At 30.8% G+C, this 12,895-nt stretch overlaps 1 protein-coding gene across 4 annotated transcripts; it reads right to left on the bottom strand.

The window, feature by feature from the left end:
- Window positions 1-1,741: 1,741 nt before the first annotated feature.
- On the bottom strand, window positions 1,742-5,761 carry LOC137814661 (E3 ubiquitin-protein ligase RHF2A). 4 transcript variants are annotated; one of them, XM_068617510.1, is made up of 8 exons: window positions 5,499-5,761; window positions 4,754-4,891; window positions 4,612-4,658; window positions 3,924-3,986; window positions 3,732-3,840; window positions 3,266-3,630; window positions 2,313-2,420; window positions 1,742-2,229 (listed from the first exon to the last, which is right to left on the bottom strand). In XM_068617510.1, the coding sequence occupies exons 1-8, from the start codon at window positions 5,508-5,510 to the stop codon at window positions 1,911-1,913; spliced, it is 1,161 nt and encodes a 386-aa protein (XP_068473611.1). In that variant the 5' UTR covers window positions 5,511-5,761; the 3' UTR covers window positions 1,742-1,910. The 4 variants fall into 4 exon arrangements, with proteins under 4 accessions (XP_068473611.1, XP_068473612.1, XP_068473613.1 ...); XM_068617511.1 differs by having other exon boundaries at window positions 4,754-4,903; window positions 5,499-5,741; XM_068617512.1 differs by having other exon boundaries at window positions 4,754-4,951; window positions 5,499-5,682.
- Between the last annotated feature and the right edge of the window lie 7,134 nt (window positions 5,762-12,895).

Raw genomic sequence — 12,895 nt, forward strand, 5'->3', positions numbered from 1 at the left:
TTCTCATGATGGATTTATATATAAAGAAAGTAAACAAAATATCAATCAATAATATATTGTTTTACATAATCACATAATCATAATGTACTGGAGTCAGAAAGACTCTCTATAAATCCATTAGCCACAGAAACTAAACTGTCAATAACCCTGCTGGACTCCATCAAAAGAAGTGAACAATTGCCCCATTTATAATAGACTAAATAATTAATTATGTTTTAGGTAATCTATTACGTTTGAAGAAAATCGATTAAAACACATGATAGGGATTCTTCATGCACTCCATTGTTTATATGAAAAACAAATACAATTAAGCTCATAAGATCTAAAATCACTCACATTTTATAGACAATATTCTTTCAAATGTATGATGAAATGGAATATCTATTTTAAAAAACTGTAAAAATTATTTAAGAAAATCTCCAAAATTGAGATGATTTTCTACTTTGTTACTCCTTGGCCCATGGTTTCAAACTGTAACAACAAATTTGTTCAGACATTTCTTCACTGCAACTGCAAGTAACCATGCATGTGAAGAGGTTGGAATGTTTGCAGAAACAACATGTTATGTAGTTGCCACCTCCATCCATACACCGATTGTTGATAAGCAAAAAGTAATATATTCAGGACAAATTCCCTTTAATTTTAAAACATTTTTCTTCCATAGGTACATTGATGTGTAAAATACATGTCCATTTAAAATTTCATCCACCACAAACTAAGACACGTTCAACTCTTCACTGTGTTTGGCAAAAAATATACAAGTAGAAACAATAACTTTTACCTATAAGCACAACTGTTTTTCTGATGGTAATTTTTATTGCAAGCCCCACATAAGTGCTACCACTATTTCCATGGCGTATTCTCCTCGGTTGTCATGTTTGAAGAAAGTTACCTTTGGGTTAAAAAACTGAGACCAAATACAATATAATGCGCACCAAGTAGGGTAAAATGAACAGTTTCATATATACACTTTAGAGATCAATTGCCCCTTCCTCGGTAGTTCAACCTCTTACCTTTGTCATTGACAGAAGACATGGAATTACAAGTCACCCTGAACAAGTCCTAATTGCCCATGAAAAACAAATCAGGAAGTAGAAATCCTCATTCATTGGCATGATATGCCCACTGGCGAGGGTTCTTGAGATTTATTCAATCTCATACAACGGCAGTTCCTAAACTTTCACCATGGGGACAAAGGCTAGTCATTTATGGGAGACTTTTGGTTGCCCAAGTTTGTTTTACCATCTGACTATTGAATAAAGAATATAGAAAGGGAGGCCGGTTATTTACAAAAGGAGGAGGAAATAAATTTGTAGAAACCTTGCTGTGATGTGGAGATGGGATTAGTTTCGACAGTCGGGGAGGTGATCAGGAAGGAGAGAACATCCCAGAGTTGTATCTTATTCTTTCCTCCCAAGGAAATATTTCCAAGAGTCTTAGTGTAATAATAAACAGTTCCTTGCATTTTTGTTTTCTCTTTTCATCTTCATCTAATAACCATAGCATACAAAACATTTATAATAAAAGTGTTTTTAAAAAAGGAGTTAAAAATTATTTGTACCAAACAATGCTTGTTACCCCCTCACTCCCCATTATTACCTCACTAATATATCTTATGTTAGATTCCTTACAGGAGAAAATTAAAATGACATCCAGAGTTTCAATATTACTGAACACATTCGTAAGTACTAATGCCACTTGTACCAGGCACACTCGCTCCTCCTTCTATGTACAAAAGGTATCCCCTAGTAATTGGTGAGATTTATAATAATAACCAAAGCAGTTATTCAGTTAATATACAGAAGGTAGGATCAGTTAATTCTTTTATGAAAGATTTTAAACAAATATCAAAGCTTACCTTCAAATGTGAGATGCTGAGGAAAGATACATTAACAGAAACAAAGAAATGCTCAATTTAAATGTGAGGTAGGAAAACAAGCAGATGATGTATTGTCATCATGTGAAGAGGTCTCCCCGCTAGCTTCAACATCGTTCTGGTTGCTCACCTCTTGAATGGAACATTCCTCCATATGACTAGACAAAGAAGTACCCACCACAGATTTACTATTTTCACTACATTCACGGGATTCCTTTAATCCGGATACACTAGCAATCTCAGCATTCATCTCTCTCCTCCTTGTTTCTGAACCAAGTTCTGACATGGAACAACTACGACAGAACAACCTTTCTTTCCATCCCCTTGCGCCCTTTGAGAATGATTCTTTGTATCTAAGTCACAAGATAAGTTAATATCAAATAAGTTGATTCCAAAAATACAGTTTGCACATCCATTATATTTTAGAAAATCATACCTCGTGGACACCGCATTGAGTCTGGACCGCAGCGAATCAGAATGTGGCTGCAATTCTGATGGCTCTGCTCTATCTTCGTTTACTGATGATGCGCGAGTAGTAGAGCCTCTGCAAGCAAATAAATGCACTGGGTATAATTTCACTAGACCACGCAACAAATGATGACCCAAGAAATAAATTGAGTAAATTACTCTACCTTGCTTATGTTTATTGTGCATACCTCAACTCTTTTATGAAAATATACATAAAAATTGTATTTTATTTACAGAAATATATTATACTGAAATCCAGAATACTGTTAGAGACTAAGCGCTCCTATATAATCTTTAATTGTGTTAAAAAAATCAACAGTTTAAAATTAATATAATGAATCAATTGGGCATGACAAAAGTTTGGATTTGGTTGGGGCCTTTTTATACAAATACAAATGAAATTTTATTATCTTTTCAAGATAGAGAGAAGGTGTGCCACATAAACATGTTTTTAGGATAACACATTGACTATAGATATGACGAAAGTAATCCTTATAAGGTGTGAACAATCGTTATCTTATAAGCCTAGTTTGAGGTCCTAAACCAAAAATTCTAAGACAGTACAGGAGTCTATTCTACATTGTTTTATTTCATCACTGCATGTTAGGCCCTAAGTTCAAATTCTAAGAGCATATAAGAATCTATCTTAGATTCATTAACAGGCTCTATTACTAAGCACAAATGCATTGTTGTCATTTGGCCACCCACATTGTCCACACTCCAAATTGTATATGTTCGTTCTTAGACGTGAAGTGTCACAACAACTAGAAATATGGTCAATGTAGTCCTTATAAGATAAGAGCAATCCTTGTCTTACAAGTCATCTTTGTGAATTGAGTTAGGCCTTAACCCTAAATTCTAAAACATAACAACAAGGATAAGAGAATGAGTTAAGCAAATAAATAAGATGGCCATATTGACCTATCATTGGAGTAAATTCTTTGGCGACTTGTGATGCTAGATCCAGAAGCTGAAGAAGAGCTTTGAGTTTGAACGTGCAGGATCCGTTGCAATGCTTCATTTCTCTCAGATTTTATTGGGGTAGATGGAATTGCATTATGAATTCTCGTTTGATCATTTTCCTCTTCAGCAGCTGAATCAGGACTCAATGCAGGTGCTATAGTCTGATTAGATAACACTAAAGACTGTGGATGACCATGAGCTGATGAACGAGTTCGTTGTCCTGCCCTACGACCATGTTGGTTTGCTCTCCTCATCGCTGCAGCAACAGCTAAATGTTGAAGAATTCGGTCTTGAAGCTCACTATCATTTATACTCATGCGCAACTGCAAAATGATAAAAAGAAAAGACTAACATAAACATATGAAAGAACTATTACGTGCTTAAGATATAAGGCAATCAAACAGCACTCAGACTGGTAACTAACATGCTGCAATTCAAAATCACTAAATGCAGGGTGATGAAAAATAGTAGCATTTCTTGATGGGATAGCCCTCAACTTCCTCTCTTGCTCTACTGCCTCAAACAATTCCTGACTGCCACAAAATGCATACAAGTTTAATAATACAGTCAACAAAAGAATGATAACACATATCCTCCAAGCAAATTCGTAACCAACCTAGTAGGATCCTTCAAGCTAATAGATTGCCAACACATAGGACACTGGGCGCTTCTCTGACACCTAGAAACAAAAGCCAGTAACAACAATTGCTATTATATTCTCACATTTTTTTTGTTTATAAGAACAAGAACTTTTAGTGTAACTATTAAGACATGTGTATGTGTATATAACAAGAATATCTTCTACACTTAAAAGACCCTCCTCCCACTCAAATCCAGACAACAAAATTATAGGCCAGATAATTGGTTTTCCAGCCATAACTAGCGCGAATGTCCTTAACATTGGTAAAAGTCAGGAGAACCAAAACATTCCTATTCATACTACCAATGAAGTCAATTAAGTTATGATTTCCGAAAATGCTCCATCACTATAAGCTATCGGAGATGAAGTTTTCATGCAGGAACTGGAAATCATACCTCCTAGCATCCATGCCAGTAGGTGAAGATAAATGTGAAGGTTCTAGGATATATTTTACGGAGCTTGGTGTGAATATGGTAGAAAAAGGAGGGGAGCTTTAAGCATAAGAAGAAATTCAAAATATAAATTAAAATTGAAGGAGATTAACACATCGGACATTGATAAAAGTAAAATCTGTGTTAGATGGATTTGAGAAAAATATACACAAATAGAAGTCCTAATTTTGACACAGAGACATATGAAAAATTAATGGATATTATGTACCAACCATTCGAGAATGCAGTGTAGGTGAAACTCATGCTTGCAATTAGTGAGCTGGAAAAGAAACAGGAGATAAAAAAATATGTAAGCAAATTTATTTTTCATATAAGTCGTATTTGCTTTTCAACGTACACAGAAGTGGGTATTACCGTTGAAGGATCACTTGCACAAAAATCCTCAAGACATATGCTGCAAGCATCATCACAGGAGTCCTGAATCCCCCCTTCTACAAAGGCCGCAGCAGATATCATTTTACTTTCTTTATTGTCTTCCATCTCTAAAACCTTCTACATATCACCCTATAACCTTAGAGTCAGAAGCAATACTTTGCATGTTCACGTGGTGCTCTTGAATTCATAATATTGTGAACAAACACAAAAGGAAATTCATTTTATCTCTGTTCAAAATTCATTTCAAGAAGTAAATGTAAAATCCAAATTGCACCCAAAAGTCACCTAGTAAACCAGGAAGCTGACAAGGAAATAATGCATGACATTACTACTCTACTTTTCCAAACAATTTCTCTCTTTCAATTATTTATTCCAACCACAGTCCCCAACACAAATGACAGTAAAAAACACCAGAAAAAAAAGGTCCAACAAAAACAACTGATGTTAAAACAAAACAAAACATAATAACAATAAATATAAATGCAGTTTCTTACAGACCGAATTTAGTTCACAATCTAAAAACTGGCTATGCCCATGCGTCAAACATTTGATCTATTCGATAATTTAACAATCGCCCTTCAAATATAAGATGATAATCAGAGGCAGCATAAAGTTTTTTCGCTGTTCATTCTATAGATTCATAAAAATAAAATGAAAAAGCGTAAAATTTAAAAGCAAGAAGATGTATATAAGAAATTGAGGAAAAGAATAGATAAAAATATACCTGAGAACGCATAGAGGAAAAGAGAAGAAGGGTAAGGACAGAGGCATGGCATGGAGGGGAGAGAAAGAGGGGTGAATGCTAGAGATCCATTGTTGCAGAGAGATCAGAGATAAGGGGAAATCATGAAATTAAAGGAATGGGAGTTGTCCCCACCGCATCGGAGAGGAACAACCAATACAAAAACAAACACCTCACTTTCTTCACCTTTATATATCCACCACATTCTCTTTTCTTACACGCGTTGCAGTCATTAACACTAGGGTAGAATTAAATATTGTTATTATTTTAATCTATATTGAGAATAAAAAATAATAATTTTTAAATAATATATTACATTTCGTAAATGAAAGGTCTAAAAGGCATGATTTTCACTGACCAGTTATAAATTATCCTTTACATGATTTCTACATTAGTTAACATAAAACTTAAGAGATTTATCATATATGATTATTTTTATTGAATAAATGTCAAAATAATTTATATTATTAATAAATCAATTATTTATGCACGAATATTTTATTTTAATAAATATAATAGGAAATATATTATTAGAAAAATTAAATACTAAAAAAACGTCAATATTATATTATTAATATAATATTTAGTTAAAATAATAAATACAAATATTGAGAAATAAATTATTAGTTATTTATATAATATTATAAAATAAATAAATACTATATTAGTTTCGATAATAATTACCTTTTATTTCATACATTTTTAATATATTTATATATATATATGTATATATATATATTTAATAGATGTAATTTGTGTGTCAAACAAAATTTATATTTAATAAATATAACATATAATAATATTATTTAATTAGGTTAAGGACCCAATTAATTTGTTCAAGAGTATAAATACTTTATCATATAAGTTAAAAAAAACTTATAAATAAAAGAAAAAAATAGTTATTAAAGTTCTAATAAAAGACATAGTTTTGGAATAATTGTTTGCTGATCTTTACTTAGAGTAGAAAAGAAACCTAAAAGAATTGAAAAAGTCGAAACAAGAAAATTACATTGTGATTGAGCTTTGATCTCGATGAAAACAATACATCAATGAGAAGATAGTTCACTAAATTTAGTATATTATTCTTTTTTTTTAGATTATTCAATCTTTATTTTTTAAAAATCATCAATTCTCAAAAAAATACATTTTCTCTTATTTATCTTTAAAATTCTAAACAAAAAAAATTATTTTTTGTTAGATCAAAATTTACCTTAGATATTCTAGTAGAGAGTAGAACATTTTTTGTCCGATCATGTGTTTTGAGTAAGGTTTTTTAAGTCTTCTTTTCTTGAACTGAATTTTGGAATTGGTTGTATGCCTAGGTTTTTCTAAGAACATGAATATATGTTTAGATTGTTGATCAAAGACGTTTATGTACATGTTTGACTTTGGAGCTTAAGTTTGAGTAAACAACTCCTAATAAGGTAAGGGAAAACTAGTTATGTTTTTTTATAGTATCTGGGTAGATGATTTAGATGTGAAGGTGACATTGTCACAATATTTGATTGTATCTTAAGAATTGCGTGTTGTTTGAATCTTGAGATGAATGTTTGGTGATATGGTGAAAATGTTCACGCTGTAATATGATAAAATGCTTATTGTAAACATTTTGGTTAGTTGTGTATGGTATGTTTTAGATATTAAATATTTTTGGAGTGTTTGAGATAAAATTTGTATAGTTTTAATGAACAGATTATAAATGAGTTATGTTTTATATTTCGGTAGTAAAAAGTTGAAATATTTCAATTGAGTCAAATTGGTTAAAATGTTGTTATTCGAAAACAAAATATTTCATGTTAGGCATAAGAAATAAAGACAAAAATAAATTTGAACCAATTGGATCACTTGATATATTCTTTAGAGTTTTTAAATTATACAGAGTAGGTGAGAAAAAAATCTCGTTGGATGAAATTTAATTAATTGAAAACTCGAGAGTTTTTGTTGTTGGACGAGTTGTTTAAAATAAAAACTCCCAATGGTTTTGTCATTTGATGAACCAACTCTTATTGGACGAAAATGTATTAATTGGTGATATTTTTTAGTGAGAAATAAACTCTTGATTTATAATATATATTTAATTAATGAATTAAGATTATATCCATGAAAATATATGAATGAGATACACATAAATTGTATAAATTTGTTCATCAATCTATTTATATGATCCCAATAAATGTATATGTAAGTTTGTTTTTAAAACTCTAACTTACCATCTTTTATATATTTATATATTATTTATCAATTTTGAATATCATGTGTTACACAAAGACAAAGAATATTATAAAGACAAAAGATATTACGACAATTTCAATAAATATAAGATAAGGAAACATGAAACAATTTCAATAAATATAAATTAAGGAAATTACATGTTTATATTTTTTTTTATTTTTTTTATTTTTTTAAGTTATTATATATAATATGATTTCCTGTGAGAAAGATATTATTAACATTTGTCATAATTAAAATTTATGGATAATATATTATACTGAATAGATATATTTAATATTATTGGTTTAATATGTTTCTAACATTTTATCTAGTACATACTTACACGAGTTAGTTTAATAACGAGGCTTCTTTTATAGCTTAATAATATCAGGGTAGAGAGTATCTGAACACGGGCCAACAAAATTTACCAAAATAAGTTGGGCCTTCCACTTTTATATCCGTCGAAACCCCCACGTTCACTAATAAGTCATCGTATACTTTACCTTTTCAAGGTTCAAATTAATATTATCCACTCATATAAACACAAATATTGAATCACTAATAAACATATATAACAAGTAAATAGATTTAAATAAACAATGCTAGCATATAATAGATTGTTAAATATCATTATTAAATATTAAATTCGAGAAAAAAGAAAATAAAATCACAGGTTTTCTAAAGTTAAAAAGACAGAATTCATTTGAAAATACAAGTACCAATTTTTTTTTTAAAAAAGTATAACAATAAAAACATACTTTTTTTTGTAAATTATTTATTTTTATTATAAAGGAATACATGTGTTTACAATCATTGTGTACTAAAATCAAATTATATACTTTAATCTTAAAATAAACTAAATGTTGGATACCTCACATCGACTATAGATGATAACAATCTATTGTATATAAGTGGGTGCAAACCTTAACCTCATGAGCCGGTTTTATGGGTTGAGTTAGACTTAAAGTCCACTCTGTAATATGGTATCAAAACTATTTCGAGCCTATCTTAGCAAATATTTGTTGAGTTTATCATGCCACCACCCATAATATGTTATTCCACGCACGAGTTGCTGTCACTCTCGGTGTGAGAGGTACGTTAATATATAAGTGGGTGCAAACCTCATAAATTGTCCTCATCTCTAATCGCTGTGGGATCTCTAATATTAAAATTTAAGATTATTTGAATGTACTATTCTTTTAATGTGAATTATTTTATTTGGTGAAAGAGGATGATGTATGCATATATTTATAATTCCTCTCTCTCAACTTTATTCTCTTCTTCAAAAGGCAACCTAAAGTGATAACAGAGAAGAGAGAAAACCTCACATGTCTCTTTCAGCAACTAAATTATGCTTTTTGCTTGTGAATAAAATTATGAATTAGAATCAATACGCACAAAAGTTGAAAGAGAAAGACAAAGGTTGATAACAGAAATAGCCAAAAGTTTTAAATATTATTGATGGGTTTTTGTGTCATATTGGTCTATATCAAATAGAGGTCACCTCATAAATAATAAATAATAAAGTAAAAACACCAATCTCTGCATTTTTTTAAAACTAAATAAATAAATACACAACTACAACGATGTATCACTACAACTACCAAACCAGTGGAAAAAGGTAAATAATTAATAAATTGATTTTTTTTACATTGTTTTATTCAAGTCTCAACATTAACAAATTAATTTAATTCAGTGCTCCTTTTAATTTTACAAAACTTAATTTTGATTAAAAATATTTTTTACAAATGAAGTTATTTTATTTAAAAATCAATCCATGTCCCTTTCCATGGTTTCTCTTTCGAAATGCTGTCTTCTTCATTATTCTCTTGGTCATTTGTTAATTATGCTTTTTATTTTTATTTTATGCCATTGGTTTTGGTAGTTATGTTTTAAGTAATCGAGTTTTCTAGAACTAGAATGATCGCATAAAATCAATTCATAAAGAAGCAAAAATCTCGTGAAAATTTTAGTTTCCGTAAGATTTTTTATTTGGTTCAAATATGTGGCTAGAAATAGATAAGTAAGAGCTCCCGTTTAAATTTTGATTGCCTACTTTATTTAATAAAAGAAAAGTTAGGGTTTGTCTTTTAAAATGTCTAATTAATTAAATCAATTAAACATGGGTTTATGAAAAAATTTAGTTAATTAAACATGTTAGCTTTAGACCTATAAACAACTATTAACATGAAAAAAAAAATTTTAATTAATAGATTCACACAGGTGAGGTACAACTTTTAAGAAAACCAAATTAAGCCAAAAAAAAAAGTCTCCAACACTCTATTTACAGAAAATACTTCTGGAAATGTTGACCATATTATATAATTCTGAAATAAATTGAATGGGTCAAATTCCCATTTACTTGATTGATTATTATACTAGTGGTAGTGGCAGATCATATTATCCAGTGATATTATAACATATCATGTGTCAATAAATTATTTAAAATGCATTGAATATGATTTCGTGGATGAGTTTGACACACACAAATTGTTCAAATATCAATTCCAATTGCATCACCGGTTGTAAACTATCCATTCATAAATTCACACGACAAAAACTTGCAATCCATTCAAAATACAATTCAATTAAAGTATAATGACAATTAGACACTCAGTTAATTTTTCTAAATCGGACTAATTAAGTTCACACTCGGTTGAATTTATTTTACAGAAATAATTAATTTTATCCAATTGTTTTTTTTAAATAAGGTTAAGTAAAATATATACCATTTCCTTCCAGAAATGACTTCTCCTACTTTGCCTATAGTTTCTAAATTTGCATTATTAATTTATTTAATTTTATCAGTAAAATATAATTTTTTTAAAAATATGATTTTGAGAGCTCTACTTATTTTTATTTTACTTAAAATTACATCTTTATCACTTTTCATCAAAAATAGATAAAATGTTGATTGTTCTCGTACACCAATATAGTCTCACATCGTTAAGAAGTCGAGGTCAATGATAGTTTATATACTCCCTCCTCTCTCAACTCATCGATGTGCTTTTTAAAGACAAAATTGTGATAGAACACCAACCTCTAAAGCAGACAATACCTCAAATTCTATTATGAAATATCACACCAGAATTATAAATTAGTATTTTTTTACGTGCAGTTTTTGAATTAACAATTTTGAAAAAAATAAATGGTTGTAAAAGGTTCCACTTGTAGATATCCTTGATGTTTGTTGACACAGCAAGATACAGTTTTGGCAGAGCGTTGTTAGGCTTGCAATCGGATGCGTGTATAAGAGAGAAAGAAAAAGCGTGCATAAATAGTATTGAGATATTGACATGGTGGTATTTTGTCTTCCTTGAGAATCTATTATTGTGCATAAGATTTGAAAACAGTGTGTCTCACTGATTCTCACGTATTATTGGGTCATAAACATATAAGTTGTTTAAAATGGAGTTTTGATAAAAGTGAAGAAAGAAGATGGATTGCAGCAGCACCTGAGATAAGTTAAAATTGTAAGAGAAGGGGGGAGAAGAAAGGGATGAGGTAATATTGGGAGAAAAGTGAATGATGTTTGAAATTTGAGTTTTGAGGCATTAAATGTTGAGTGGTAAGTTTGGAGAAGTACGTGGACCCGTGTACTTGGCATCTCTGAGACCATTATGAATGAATGAACTAGGATCCATCCATCAAATAAATATCCAAGTACATGGATGGCAACAATCTCTGAATCATTTCCACAAGATCTGTCATTCACCTATCTTTGTTATTCTTAGTATTATTGTTTCAGCTCAACCCCAGGACATTGGCCCCTAACTGGTACGCTCCAAAATAATGTGTCAGAAAAATTAGGGTGGTGAAATGAAGAAGAACAAGGGGATAACAAAGAAAGAAGATTTGGAATGATACAAAGAAAATGTGCTATCCATGTGTGGAGAAAACTTCAAAGGGAGACAAATGGCATAACGTGGATGTTTACCACGCCCGGACCCCCCATTTGGTGCTTCTGAACCATCTGCACACTGTACTCACTCCACCCTACTCACCTTAGCTTCCATTCGAAAGTGACACATTATTTCTAGCTCTCTCTCTCTCTCTCTCTCTCACTTCATCCACACACCATTCAACACAACAAAAACTGCAACATGCTCGTGATTCTCTCCATTTCTCAAACTCACTTTTTCTTCACAACTTACAATATCTATAATCTTCAAAACGCCTTTCTTTTCTTTCTGTCTCATGCTTATGACTTACCAGTGCCACAATCTACCTGCGACTCTTCGATGCAGGTAAAGGGGGTGTGTGTGTGTGTGTGTAGTACGTAGGTGTAATTGTAAAATCAAAACCTCATGGCCCACTATAATTAAATCATCATTTATAAGTACCATTTTACTCTCTCCTCTCCTTTTTCTAGGTTTCGTTTTAATTCTTCATGTCATTCGTGTTTCATTGCAAGATGAATGAAAACAAAAATATGTTACAAATTTATTCTAGTAGACAAGAGTTCGCCAACTCACATGCATGTTTGTGGTTGTGGTTGTGCTGTTGCGCCAAAGGTAGGTTGGTGTAAAAAACTTCTTAGTCCAATAAATTTACCCTTCTTTCATTTCATCACATCTCCGGACATTCAAACTACATAACTTTTACTTCTCAATTTATTTCTCAATTTACTTCAAACTACAATTTATTTCTCAATTCTCATCATCTATAATATCAACTCAAGTTAATTTAAATCACTAGTTAACACTAACCTACACGAAACTATTTTATTAAAACCTCTCTCTATTTCTTTTCTCTTATCCGATCATATATATTATAAACTTTTTCTTTTCTTTTTTCTCTCCCTAGATGTATATCACAACTTTTGGTGTTGAATATAATTTAGCAACTAACACAAATGATTTAAGAGATTAAATTGAAATGTTAAATTTCAAATGGGAGGAGGGAAGAGTTGATAAATTAAAAGCAATCAATGAAAATCCATATTTTCTTGTTCCTGTGTAAAGAACACAACAGTAGAAAGAAATTTCAATCAGCACAGGTTCAACAAGGAATTTGAAGCAAAGATTATCAAGTAGCAGCAGAAAATCGTGTGCACCATACCTTACACAGAGGAAACCTGGCACATAATTTCACACAACCTGAAAAACTCCAGCGGAAAACGCAATACACGAACAAAACAAGTATCGAAAAAACCAAATAACCACTTA

Source organism: Phaseolus vulgaris, chromosome 1, assembly GCF_051622355.1.
Source record: "Phaseolus vulgaris cultivar YP4 chromosome 1, ASM5162235v1, whole genome shotgun sequence".
In the NCBI taxonomy this organism is placed as follows: Eukaryota; Viridiplantae; Streptophyta; class Magnoliopsida; order Fabales; family Fabaceae; genus Phaseolus; species Phaseolus vulgaris.

Coding starts and splice junctions, on each gene's coding strand:
- LOC137814661 (XM_068617510.1), bottom strand. Junction 4,659..4,753: donor GTGCAAGTGATCCTTCAACG/GTAATACCCACT, acceptor TTTCTTTTCCAG/CTCACTAATTGCAAGCATGA. Junction 3,987..4,611: donor CTACACTGCATTCTCGAATG/GTTGGTACATAA, acceptor TTTTGTTTCTAG/GTGTCAGAGAAGCGCCCAGT.